The sequence below is a fragment of the Narcine bancroftii genome, chromosome 8 (assembly GCF_036971445.1).
Source record: "Narcine bancroftii isolate sNarBan1 chromosome 8, sNarBan1.hap1, whole genome shotgun sequence".
In the NCBI taxonomy this organism is placed as follows: domain Eukaryota; kingdom Metazoa; phylum Chordata; class Chondrichthyes; order Torpediniformes; family Narcinidae; genus Narcine; species Narcine bancroftii.
Window position 1 is genome coordinate 76,651,983 of NC_091476.1, and position 13,827 is coordinate 76,665,809.

A 13,827-nucleotide genomic window follows, 5' to 3' on the forward strand; every position below is an offset into this window, starting at 1 on the left:
ACGGGGACGCTGTGGAGAGGAGGCAGAGGAGATTCACCAGGATATTGCCTGGATTGGAGAACAAGTTTCTCTCTGGAGCAAAGAAGGATATTTAATAGAAGTCGACAAGATTCTGAGAGGCATAGACAGGGTGGACGGTCAGCGCCTGTTTCCCAGGGCGGGATTGGCAAACACCAGAGGACGTCTGTACAAAGTGAAGGGAGGGAAGTTTAAGGGAGACGTCAGGGGTAGAAGAGTTCTGGGGGCCTGGAATGCCTTGCCGGGGGTGGTGGTGGAGGCTGGAACATTAGGGGCATTTAAGAGACTCTTAGGGATAGAAGAGAAATAGAAGGTTAGGGGGTAGGGAGGGTTTAGATTATTGATATTGGTGGGCACAACATTGTGGGCCAAAGGGCCTGTTTTGAGCTGGAATGTTCTACGCCAAAAGACCTTCTGTATTATCGAGCACCCATTCTCAGTGATGGCCCTGGGGGCCACAGTGGGCAGTAAAACATCAGGAGAGACTGCAGGGTTATGTCACAGGGAAACTCCAGGGAGGTGTTAGATTGGGTTATTGGGTCATCATGACCCTTGGGGCCGAAGGGCCTGGACTGTGCTGTAGATTTGAATGTTCTTTGTATTTATGCTTGGAAGCGGTGCTCTCCGTCCTGTTTCAGGGCTGTCTCCTCCACCTGTTGGCCCCATAGCTGTTTGTGGGATCTTGCTGTGCACCCTACAGCCGGCTTTGCTGGTGGCCAGGGCTGCGCACGCTCCACTCCCGCGCTGAGCGCCGGCCCAGCACATGCGCAGCGCCGACCGCCCCGCCGGGGGTACTCTCCGTCTGCGCACGGCCGGCTCGACGCATGCGCGGTACCTCCCTCTGTGATGGCGGCGGTGGGTCGGAGCGGGTTGCTGAGGGTCGTCCGCGTCGCTGCGCTGCGGCCTCAGGTACCCGGGGTGGGTCTCACCGTGGTGGGGGAGGGGGTTGGAACGCGACCGGGGAGTGATCTCGGATCCTGGTGATGGGGGTGGGGGGAAGTGTCAGGCCCCAGGGTAGGGAGGTGGGGGGTGGGGTTGGGTGGTCAGACCCTGGGAAGGAGGAGGGTCAGACCCGGGGGGGGCGGTGTTCAGACTTGGAGGTGGGGAGGAAGGTTGTGGGAGGAGTGTCAGGCCCCAGGGGAGGTGGGGGGGGGTTGGTATGTTGGTATGTGGAGCCTAAGACACTGGGGACGGGTGAAGTGTCAGACCTGGTTGGGGGAGGGGTAGGGTGAAGTCAGACCCTGGGAAGGAGGAGTGTCAGACCTCGAGGGGGATTCAGACCTGGAAGTGAGAATGGGGGTTGGGGAATTCAGACCTGGGGGTGGGGAGGGAGTTTCAGACCTGGAGATGGAGAGGGGAGTTATGGGCAGAGTGTAATGGGGGGGGGGGGGGCAGTGGTATGGGGAGCCTAAGGCACGGGGGAGGGATGAAGTGTCAGACCTGGTTGGGGGGGTGGGGGGATAGGTTGAAGTCAGACCCTGGGAGGGAGCAGTGTCAGACCTTGAGGGGGATTCAGACCTGGAGGTGGGTTGGGGGATTCAGACATGAGTGACAGGGTCAGAGACAGAGAGTGGGGCTGGGTTGAGGCACAAGGAATGCGTGGCACCCTTGATATTGTGTTGCTGTGTTCCTTGACGTAATCTTTCCGTAGCATTACAGGGTGAAACGTAACAGTCTGTACACCCTGTGATTATTGCCGGTCTTGGCGCGTCGATAGGATGGAAAGATGCATGACAGTAGGAGACAGAAAAGGGAAGGGGGAGAGAGGGAGAAATATCATCATATTAAATTAATACCTTTCCTCTGTTGGTCTGAACCCCTCCCCCTCCACTCTTTCCTTCTCCCCAGCTTTTTGCTTATAACTTGAGGAAGGGCTCAGGCCTGATACGTTGGTGATATATCTTTACCTCCAATGGTCGCTGCGAAACCGGCTGAGTTCCTCCAGCATCTCTGTGTTTTAATGCCCTTGCCATGGATCCCTGAGCGTGAATGTTCCTGGCCAGGCAGTAGAATAAACTTGGCATGGGACCTTTGGCAATGTCCACATAGGGTTCATTAGATGTCTTCAAGTTTATTTGTCATCCCATTCCAACATAACAGTGTGAAACTCCTGTACAGGCATCTCTCTCTCTCTCTCTCTCTCTCTCTCTCTCTCTCACAGATACACACACAATATGTATATTAAAATAAATCTTATTGATAAATAGGAGAGTCATGGTGAATTGTGGTGGTTCACTGTTCTTAGCATCCTTGGGAAGAAGCTGTTCCTCAGCCTGGTGGTGGTGCTGGCTCTGATCCTCCTGTATCTCTTCCCTGATGGGAGCAGCTGAAAGATGCTGTGTGCGGGGCGGGTGGGGGGGGGGGGGGGGACCTCAATGATTTTGCGCGCCCTCTTCAGACAACAAACCCGATAGATCACGTCGATAGAGGGACTTCAATGACCCTCTCTGCCACTCTTATGGTACTGGATTGACCTCCGATCCATTTCTCTGCAGCAACCGTCTTCACATGGTGACGCAGCCAGACAGGACGCTCTCGATAGAGCTCCTGGGGAAGATTGATGTGATGGAGGCTGGTAGCCTCGCCCGACTCAGTCTTCTCAGGGTGCAGTCGCTGTTGCTCCTTCCTGACAAGTGAGGAGATGTTGAGGGTCCACAATGTCACTACTTTGTCCACTGTGGATTGTATCCATGGGCAATGAGAGTAAAACGTGAAGCCTGCAGACACTGTGATTGCAGTAAAAACAGAAATGTTGGTGGAACTCGGCCAGTCTTCCAGTGTAAAGATATCTAACCAATGTTCCTGGCCTGAACCCTTCTTCAAGGTATGAGCAAAAAGCAGACAGGGGCCTGAATTAAAAGATTGGTGAAAAGGGAAGAATGGGAGGGGGAGGGGTCCAGACCAACGGACAAAAGGTGTTAATTGGATACAATAAGAGGAGAGGTGAGAGGAAGGTGGGAGTTGATTGGGGGAAGGGGTAGTTTTTGACTCTTTGAAAGGAGGCAGAAAGGAAAAGGGAGAGAGAGAGGAAAAGCAGATGGGGGGGGGTGGGATTTTATGGAAACTAACATTAATGTCATTGGTTGGAAGGTGTCCAGATGGAAGATGAGGTGTTGTCCCTCCAATTTGCGGGTGGTCTCAGTCTGGCAGTGCATGAGACCACGGACAGATATGTTGACAAGGGGAATTGAAATGGGTGGGGACTGGGAGATCTGCGCTTTTGTGGCGGACAGAGCCAAGGTGGTCAACTGGACTGCGCCCAGTCTCTCTGATGTCGAGGAGACCACAATGGGAGCCCTCAGTTTCCCAATGCACATTGGTAATGGCAGCACTTATCTGCTGCCAAAGCATGCTCAGAAAATTGGCTCCTCTGCGCAACCACACCAGCAAGGTCTGAACACTTTGTCCATGGACTTTACGTGACAATTTCTGGAAAACTTCTTCATGGGGAGCATGTTCATCAGGAGAACACGAACAAGTCCTCCTTGGTGTCAACATCTCTGAGGATCTGTCCTGGAGCCTCCATTTTGATGCAATCATGAAGAAGGCTCACCAGCGGCTAGACTTCATGAGTTGTTTGAAGAGATTTGGTTTGTCACTGAAGGCTCTTGAAAACTTCTACAGGTGTACTGTGGAGAGCATTTTGTCTGGTTGCATCACCGTCTGCGACATCACTCCATCAAGGACATCTACAAGGGTAGGTGTCTGAAGCCTCTAACCTCACCACCCAGGCCGTGCCCTCTTCACTCTGCTACCATCAGGAAGGAGGGATACAGGAGCCTGAAGATGAATACCCAGCGGGACAAGGACAGCTTCTTCCTCTCCATCAACAGATTCCTGAACTGGTCATGAGCCCCCAGACACGGCCTCACTTTGACTCTTAATTTTGAAATGTATTTTATGGATATATTTACACTGTGATGCTGGCACAAAACGATGAATTTTGTAACATGCTTGTGACAATAAATTCTGATGTTCCATCTCTTTCCTAGAATTACTGCAACACTTCAAGTTCTAACTCCACGTATCCAGGGATTGTCGAATCAACGGAAGAATTCAAGTTTGTGGAAAGATTGATTCCACCCACCACCGTGCCAGTTCCTCCAAAGCATGACCACTATCCAACCCCGTCGGGATGGTGTCCGCCTAAAGGTCTGTTTTATTTGATGCCTACTCTTCCACAGTACTTCAGCGGTTACCACTCTGTGAATTTCTTTGTTGGGGACTTCTGTACCCCACACTTCATTTTCTCACTGCACTTCTCTTGTTCAACCCAAGATCCACTGCGTGGTGCGCCCTGTGGCCTATCTCTCTCCCTCTGATTTAAATCTCGAAAGCCACTCGAGCCTTTGCACCACTTTCCTCCCCTTCTTCTCTCCAGTTACCACTGTTAGTGCAGTGGTTTAATGCCATTACAACGGCAGCGACCCGGGTTCGAATCTGGTGCTGTCTGTACAGAGTTTGTACGATATCCCCATGTCTGCGCGGGATTTCCGCAGGTGCTCCGGTTTCCTCCCATGTTCCAAAGACATACAGGCCTGGTAGTTTAATTGGGTGGATTTGGGTGCACGGGCTTTTATCTCCAAAGTTAAAAAATAATCCTGTTAATCTAATCACCACTCCATCTTTAAAACCACCTCCAACCATTGCCAGCTCCCTTCCTGAATTGGTATCTGTGAAGGACCTTGTGATATTTTCTGTCCTTAAGCCTAGATAAAAAGTTATCTGGCTTTTAAACCAAGGCAAACCTTGTTCAGGAATGCTTGATTCTGCTCATGTCCTCTGTTTTCATGCTTCTGACTACTCTGCCAGGAATTATAATGTTACATTTTCAAAGTGCCCATCTTCTTGATTTTTGATTTCAGATCGGATAGATACTATATATTGTCATGTAATAAAATATCAATTGCCTTTAAGGCAGACAAAGTTTCACCACGAGCATTGCCTGACGACCCTTACATTCAGAGAAAGAGAAGCAAAGAGAGTCGTGTGTTCCCCCCCCACCGAGTCGCTGAGTGTCTGTGGATTCACCTCCAGTGCTCCCCAGCCTCACAGACTTCTGTTCAATCCGAACCTCCGACATGATCAGGAAGTCTCCAACGCTTGAAGCCCCTTTGGGAGCCTTTCTTGCCTTCACGCTCTCGAATCCCAGTTCTGATAGCTGGTTCCTTTAAGCCAGTCTCTGCAGCCTTTGACGTCACGCCACTGGCAGTCTGTAGCTGCGATTCACCCGCTGCCTGCGTGTGTCCTTCAGCTGCAGGGCCCCGTGCTGGTCCGCCGCTGTGCTCAATGTCCTTCGGGTCATCTCCTCCGCCTCCTTCTGTGGGGTGTGTTCACCAGTCTCCTGCTCTCCCGGAGTCTGTGCAAGCCCCTGATAGCAGCTGCCGAACACAGATACTGCCATCTTAGGCGCAGACCCCGCTGTTGTGGGACTTTAAGTAACACACCATCGGCTCCTTTAACAAGCTTATACAGAGTCGTCAGCCATCGGACTGGGCTATGGAGCAGTGCTGTGCCCCCACTCCCACTCTCCCTGGGTCCACATCAGCGGCAGCACAGCCGTTACAACAGCTCTCAAAGTGACACCATTTTAATTTTTGAACTTTGTTTTCCTCTTAATGTTAATGCAAATGTTAAGATCAAATGCTGCCATTATCGGGATCAGTCCTGCAACTGCTCCCTGTGAACCTTTTTGTGTGGATCCAAACATCCAAAGCGTCCCAAGAGTATGGCAAACCGTTAGTGAGCTGTCTGCATGCACGCGGAACTAGGCTTTTCGCTCTGTCAATGAGGCAATTCAACTGACAATGGGTAATGAGTCTTCCATCTTTCCAGATCCACTTCCTGACTTGCCATACCTCGTCCGCCGTTCCCGCATGCACAACATTCCCGTTTACACGGACATCACCCACGGCAACAGGAAGATGACTGTCATTCGGAAAATAGAGGGAGACATTTGGGTATGTGATTATTTTGTTTGAGTTGTAAACTTAAATCTGTGTGTGATAAATGCAGTAAAATCCTCATTATCAAGCAACTGGCAAAAAAAAGGTAAAAAATACGAGAGTTTAAAATTGCTACGCCTCGTTGTTGGTTCACGCAATCTCATGCAACTGGCAAATTCACTTATCCGGTATCTACCAATCCCCAGAAGTAAAAACGCAAAATTCTGTGGTCACCATGGTTGTAGTAAAAACACAGTACTGGAGAAACTCAGTAGGTCAAACCGTGTACTTCCTATCGCAAAGATAATGGTGCATCACCAACGTTTCGGGCTTGAGCCCTTCGTCAAGGGATGGGCAAAATATCGACTGGTGGGGGGGAGCACAGTCCCACAGGCAGGGGGTAATAGGTGGATAATGGAGGGGGGTCACAGTGGCAAACGTGGAGGGGGGGCGGCTCTGTGAATGGAGGGAAGAAGATGGAAGGAGGGGGAATGGGGAGCGGTGAGCCCTTCATCAAGGTATGGAAAAACGTTCTCTCAGCTTCTCCAGCATGGTGTATTTACTTCGACCAGTTATAGGACCCACTTGTCCCCTTCCCACGTGGCAGAAGACACACAAGATTGCATCGTGTTCTTACATCCACCGATCCCCATGGGTGCCGGATGCCAGGAAGTTTTGCTGCTTCAGATTTCCTCACCTGAATGATCCAAACAAATGTGGTTATTCCCCTTCCTTCTGGAAAAGCGATTTCTTTTCCACATTGGGGGTGGGGGAGGGGTCCGCAGTGAACAGCAAGGGGCTTTGCAACCTTCCACTGCTACAGCCGGGGTCGATTCTGTTCCCAAGTGCCATCTATTCACCGTTAACGTATTTGACCTAGGACAGGGTTGGCCAAACCGCGGCTTGTGACCCACATGTGGCTGGCTCATTGACATATAATGTGCGCCTTGTGGGAATACGTTGGCTGAATCAGGAATCGTACGTGCCGCACGTTATATGTCAAAGAGCCACCTATGACAACGGACTCATACCTAGGCCCTGGCCGCCCTCCCATCCGAGCTCCCGATGTCTCAGGCGCCCTCACATCCGAGCTCCCGATGTCCCAGGCGCCTTCCCAACCGAACTCCCGATGTCGCAGGCGCCCTCCCATCCGAGGTCCCGATGTCCCAGGCGTCCTCCCAACCGAACTCCTGATGTCCCAGCCGCCCTCACATCTGAGCTCCCAACTGCCCGCCCATCCGAGCTCTCGATGTTCCACATCTGAGCTCCCAACTGCCCACCCATCCAAGCTCCAGGCTGCCCTACCATCCGAGCTCCCGACACCCCAACTGCAGACTCACTACCTGGTCCCAGCCGCTCGCTCACCCATCCCAGTTCCTGACACCCTGAACGACGCAGGGACTTAGTGCAGTCAAAAGTAGAATGCATATAAAGTTGGACCTCCTAAATTTTACCCTAAAATTTGGTCCAGAAAATTTGACTATTGCATGCATAGTTATGGTATGTGTGTACTTTATGATTATTGAAACTAATACAAATTAGTAGGTGGGGGGGGTAACACGGTTGGCGAGATGGTTAGCGCAACGCTATTACAGTGCCAGCGATCGGGACTAGAGTTCGAATCCCATGCTGTCTGTAAGGAGTTTGCATGTTCACCCCATGTCTCTGGGTTTTCCCCAGGGGCTCCGTTTTCCTCCCACTGTTCAAAATGTACCGGGGGTTGTAGGGTAATTGGGCAGCATGGGCTCCTCGGGCCTGTTTCTGTGCTGTATGTCTACATTTTTAAAAATATATAAATTTTAAAAACTACATACATGAATAAATATTATTACGTACATGTATTTCTCAATATTTATCTAAATTTTTTGTAGCAAATTGTGTAGGTAAAAGTAAAAACGCGTATGTGATATTTTTGCATGCCTTGTGGCTTTCCAACATGTGGCTCATACGTTAGGTATGATTATGTCACTCCTGTGAGAAGTGGCTAGCTGGTCAAGTATTTCTGTATTTTAACTCCTCTGGTGCTTTCTTGTTTTTGTCAGATGCTCGACAAGGATGTGAAAGAATTCCTCGCGCAGGTCACAGGCAAGATGCCCCTGACACAGGTCAATGAGGTGACAAGGAGCCTACGCGTTAAAGGTTACTTTGACAAAGAGCTGAAAACATGGCTCCTGGAGAAAGGCTTCTAAGACTTGTGAGTGGATTCACAAGTTGTGTTTGAAAGATGCACTGAAGTTGTTTGACTAAAATAAAATTGTACCGTTGAAATATCACGGTGACCGGCCCATTAAAAGTACTCTTATTGTTAATTTTGAAACCGATGATGAACTCACTGTAACTTGAGGAAATTATTGGTGTTAAAATAGGAGCTGTCAAGCAAGACCTGAATGGATGTGGCAAACCGAATACTAACGGGCCCTGGCAAAATGTAACCAACAGACCCTGTTTACGTTACAGCCCCGTGTTCTGATTTGGCACTGTCTCATGGGTTTCGGTGAAGAGTCTCATCAGGCAGCGTTGGGGGTCCTGGCAGCCATTTTAGGTTTGTCCACATAATTGGCAGGTAGGAGTTCAGTAGGATATGGGCCAAATCAAGTCAAGTTTATTGTCATCCGAATGCACAAGTACAACCCGGCGAAACAACGTTCTCCAGTCCTCGGTGCAAAACACGCAGACACACACCAAGACATAACCCACATACAGACAAATAATAAATATGCAAGACAATATTCATCTATATAAATATTGTTTCATAAATATGAGTCTCGGAGGGTGAGTGTGAGCAGTTCCTTTTGTTTGTTCAGTATTTTCACCGCCTGTGGGAAGAATCTGTTCCTCATCCTGGTGGTTCTGGCTCTGATCCTCCTGTATCTCTTCCCCAACGGAAGGAGCTGAAAGATACTTGTGCAGGGTGGAAGGGGCCTTCAGTGATTTTGTGCACCCTCTTCAGACAACAATCGCGGTAGATCACATCAATGGAGGGACTTCAATGACCCTCTCTGCTACTCTTATGGTACTGGACTGACCTCCAATTCATTTCTCTGCAGCAACAGTCCCCACACTGTGATGCAGCCAGCCAGGATGCTCTCAATAGAACTCTGTAGAAGGTTGACATGATGGTGGCCGGTCGCCTCGCCCGACTCAGTCTTCTCAGGAACTGCAGTCGCTGTTGCACCTTCCTGACAAGATGTTGAGTGTCCACGATAGGTCACTAGTGAAGTGAACTCCAAGGACCTTGGTGTCTCCACTCTCTCCACCACAGAGTTCTTGATATGTAGTGGTGGGTGGTCGTCCCTGGTCCTCCTGAAGTCCCCGATCATCTCCTTCATCTTGTCCACATTGAGACTCTGATTGTTCCTCTCGCCCCAGATCATGAGATTTCCCACCTTTTCTCTGTCGCACGACTCATCGTTGTTGCCGACAAAGCCAACAACAGTCGTATCATCTGCAAACTTGAAGACACAGTTGGAGCTGGATCTGATGAAACTGTCGTGGGTCAGTAGCACGAGCAGGAGCAAGCCCAGACCACCAATTTGGTGGGCATGGACAAGTTGGGCAGAAGTCTTTAATGGTGACTGTGAGTGTTGTTAACTGTCCACCACTGTGCAATGCAGCATTCCGAATACAGGAAAATCCCAGAATTCAAGCAACCGGAAAATAAATCAGTAAAAGATACAAAAGTTTCAAAATGCCCCCTCCCCCCCCCCCCCCCCAGTGGTCATTTCGCCAATCCAGGCAACACCCAATCTCAAACAACTGGAAAATTCACTTATCCGGCATCTGCCAATCCCCACAGGTGCCAGATACTGTGGATGTTACTGTATCTGGAGGAGTAAAGAGCATCAGCGACCAGCTACATCAGTAAGTGTACTGATGACATCATGGCTCGCTCTATTCAGAAGCCAGGGATGTCTGCAGGGGTTCCTGTGCCATTCAGGAACTGAGACGCTGCCTTCAGAATGGGCGGGCGATAAGGTAGCCCCGGCTATTGCAAGAGCCAAGCTGTCTAAGGCCATCAGGGAAGCAAAGCATGCGCATGCCCATTGCATTCACAGTCCTGTCCTGGACAACAAAGACACGCAGCGCATGTGGAAGGCCATCCAAGACATCAACAAGCATCTGCCTTGGGGAGTCACGTGATGGAGTAGTGGCCGGTCAGGGAACTCTAGCCCTCTCCGGAAAAGTTTTAAAAAAACACACAAAGGCACAAACATAAAAATTAAAACAAAGTGAAAGTAAAGGTGGGAAGAAAATGGCAGCGAAGAAGAAAAGTCAAAAGCAACGGGAAGAAGAGAAGAAGAAAGAACGTCAGAAGAAGAAGGTGAAGGCCTTACCTGTCCGAGGAGGCCCGCCGCGGAGAGAGAAGCCCGCTCCCTCAGGTCAGTGGAAGTCCTGAGCTCGGGACGACAAAAATGGCTCGCGGAGCCAAGTAAAAGTGCACAACCACGCATGAAAAAAAAAACACTGACGGGAGGGGGGACCAGCTGAGGAGTCGATTTCCACAGCTGAGGATGACAGCTGCAACACAACAACAGGAAGAGAACATAGAAAATAACGAGAACAAGAAAGGAGAGTAAAAAGAAAACAAGGAAACAACAGATGACCAACCTAGAGGAAGAAGAAGAACATAAAGAAATGGCAGAAGAAGGGAAAGGCAAGACAATGGATATTTTTTTTAAAGAATATATGGAATCAGTAAAAGAATGGCAATTACAAGAATTTAGTGAAATAAAAAGAAGAATTAAAAGTGCAGAAGAAAAAATGAATAGAATAGAGATAGTCATGTCAGATATAGGAAAAAGAGTGGACAAGGTGGAAGAAAGAGAAACAGCCGTAGAAATGGAAGTAGAGGACTTAAAAAAGAAATTAGAAGAATCTGATAAAAAAGTTAAAGAGACACAAGAGCTGTTAGCTCAGAAGATAGATATAATGGAAAATTATAATAGAAGAAATAATATAAAGATAGTGGGCCTTAAGATGAAAAAGGCAAGAATATGAGAGAATTTGTAAAAGATTGGATCCCCAGGGTCCTAGGAAGACCAGAATTACAGGAAGAAATGGAAATAGAAAGGGCACATAGAACACTAGCCCCTAAACCACAGCCACAACAAAAACCAAGATCCATTTTAGTAAAATTCCTAATATATACAACAAGAGAAAATATATTGGAGAAAGCAATGAAGAAAATAAAAGAAGACAAAAAGCCACTGGAATACAAAGGTCAAAAAATTTTTTTCTATCCAGATATAAGTTTTGAACTCCTGAAGAAGAGAAAGGAATTTAATACAGCAAAAGCGATCCTATGGAAAAAAGGATATAAATTTATGCTAAAGTACCCAGCGGTAGTTAAAATAGTTATTCCAGGGCAGCAAAACAGACTATTCTCGGATCCGGAGGAAGCACGAAAATTTGCAGAACAACTACAAGACAGACAGAGAGATGAAGTCATGTAACGAGAGCAAAAATGACCACGAACTATGTGTGTATATGGGTATATATATATATATATATATGTGTGTGTGTGTATGTATATATGTGTGTACATGAGTGTATCTGTATTTAAAGGAAAATATATAGAGTATAGATAAGAATTAATAAGGGAAAGAAAGGGAAGAGAGGAAGTAAGGAGGGAATTAAGAGAGTGACCTTTGTTATATATGAAAATTGAAATCTTTTCTAGGGGAGCTGGGTGGGGAGGAGTTACGGTCACTGCGAAATCAGTTGATGCTTGCGAGTGAATTCGCAAATCCAAATGGAGAGGGGAGATGTGGTTGCCCAACAAGGGATAAAGGGCAACTCAGGAAGGGGAGGGGATAGTGGGGTTAAAGAAATTTTAGATAGGAGAATAAGGGAAATGTTTGATGTTTTAGAAATGTTGTCTTATAAAGTGTTCAAAGCAAGAAAGCAGAAATGGATAAGAAGGAAAGGTGATGATGAAGAAACGGAAAGGAAAGATAAACAAAGTATGAAATGGCTACGTTGAACTATATGACTTTAAATTTTAACGGAATACATAACCAAATCAAAAGGAAGAAACTGCTAAATTTACTGAAAAAAAAAATTGATATAGCATTCGTGCAAGAAACACATTTAACTGAAATGGAGCACAAGAAATTAAAGAGAGATTGGGTAGGACATGTAACAGCAGCGTCATATAATTCAAAAGCTATAGGAGTAGCTATATTAATCAGTAAAAATGTACCAATTAAAATAGAAGAGGAAATAATAGATCCAGCAGGGAGATATGTAATGATAAAATGTCAGATATATTCGGAGTTTTGGAATCTACTCAATGTATATTCACCTAACGAAGAAGATCAAAAATTTATACAAGATATTTTTTTTAAGATAGCAGACACGCAAGGGAACATACTAATAGGAGGGGATTTCAACCTTAATTTGGATTCAAACATGGATAAAACTGGGAAAAAAATTAACAGAAAGAACAAAGTAACCAAATTTATAATTAAATCGATGCAAGAAATGCAACTTTTGGATATATGGAGGAAACAACACCCAAAGGAAAAGGAATATTCATATTATTCGGGTAGACATAAAACATACTCAAGAATAGACCTATTCCTGTTATCAGCTCGTATGCAAGACAGAGTAAGAAAAACAGAATATAAAGCTAGAATATTATCGGACCATTCACCCCTGATATTGACAATAGAGTTAGAGGACATCCCTCCAAGAATGTATAGATGGAGATTAAACTCCATGCTACTTAAAAGGCAGGATTTTAGAGAATTAATTGAAAGACAAATTAAAATGTACTTTGAAATAAATACGGAATCAGTGAAAGATAAGTTTATACTATGGGACGCAATGAAAGCGTTCATCAGAGGGCAAATAATAAGTTATGTAACCAAGATGAAGAAGGACTACAATCAGGAAACAGAGCAGTTGGAAAGGGAAATAGTAGAAATGGAAAAAGAATAGGCAATGAAGGAAGACACAACTAAAAGAAGAGAATTGGCAGATAAAAAAATAAAATATGAAACACTACAAACATATAAGGTGGAGAAGAACATAATGAAGACAAAACAGAAATATTATGAGCTAGGAGAAAAAACGCACAAAATTCTAGCATGGCAGCTTAAGACAGAACAAACTAAGAGAATGGTTTAGGCATCAAGGAAAAAAGAAAAACATATCACATATAATCCAACGGAGATTAATGAAAACTTCAGAGAATTCTACGAACAATTATACCAAACTGAAAACGAAGGGAAAGAAGACAAAATAGATGAATTTTTAACTAAAATTGAACTACCAAAATTACAAATAGAGGAACAAAATAAATTAACAGAACCATTTGAAATAGTAGAAATACAAGAGATAATAAAAAAACTACCAAATAATAAAACACCAGGAGAGGATGGATTCCCAATAGAATTCTATAAAACATTTAAAGATTTATTAATTCCTCCCCTCCTGGAAGTAATCAACCAGATTGATAAAACACAAAGCTTATCGGATTCATGCAAAACAGCAATAATTACAGTAATACCAAAGACAGGGAAAGATCCACTTGCACCAGCGTCATATAGACCAATATCTTTACTTAACACAGATTATAAGATAATAGCTAAACTATTAGCAAACAGATTAGCCGACTGTGTACCAAAAATAGTAAATCTAGACCAAACTGGATTTATTAAAAAAAGACGAACAACAGACAATATTTGTAAATTTATTAACTTAATTCATGCAGTAGGAGGGAATAAAGCTCCAACAGTAGCAGTTGCTTTAGACACAGAGAAGGCCTTTGACAGAGTAGAATGGAATTATTTATTCAAAGTATTACAAAAATTCAGTTTAATTCAGTATATTAATTGGATTAAAGCATTATATAAGGGGC

At 46.0% G+C, this 13,827-nt stretch overlaps 1 protein-coding gene across 1 annotated transcript; it reads left to right on the forward strand.

Annotated features, from left to right (window-relative positions):
- The first annotated feature begins 819 nt into the window (after nt 1–819).
- On the forward strand, nt 820–8,256 carry mrpl49 (mitochondrial ribosomal protein L49). The gene is made up of 4 exons (XM_069894272.1): nt 820–927; nt 4,011–4,170; nt 5,854–5,978; nt 8,006–8,256. Exons 1-4 carry the CDS (start codon nt 865–867, stop codon nt 8,150–8,152), a joined length of 495 nt encoding a protein of 164 aa, XP_069750373.1. The 5' UTR covers nt 820–864; the 3' UTR covers nt 8,153–8,256.
- The last annotated feature ends 5,571 nt before the right edge of the window (nt 8,257–13,827 follow it).

Bases quoted from the DNA above. Each gene is read 5' to 3' on its own strand.
- mrpl49 (XM_069894272.1), top strand. From the start codon at position 865: ATGGCGGCGGTGGGTCGGAGCGGGTTGCTGAGGGTCGTCCGCGTCGCT. The intron at 928-4,010 runs GTACCCGGGGTG...TCTCTTTCCTAG, and splicing joins TCGCTGCGCTGCGGCCTCAG to AATTACTGCAACACTTCAAG. The intron at 4,171-5,853 runs GTCTGTTTTATT...CCATCTTTCCAG, and splicing joins GGGATGGTGTCCGCCTAAAG to ATCCACTTCCTGACTTGCCA.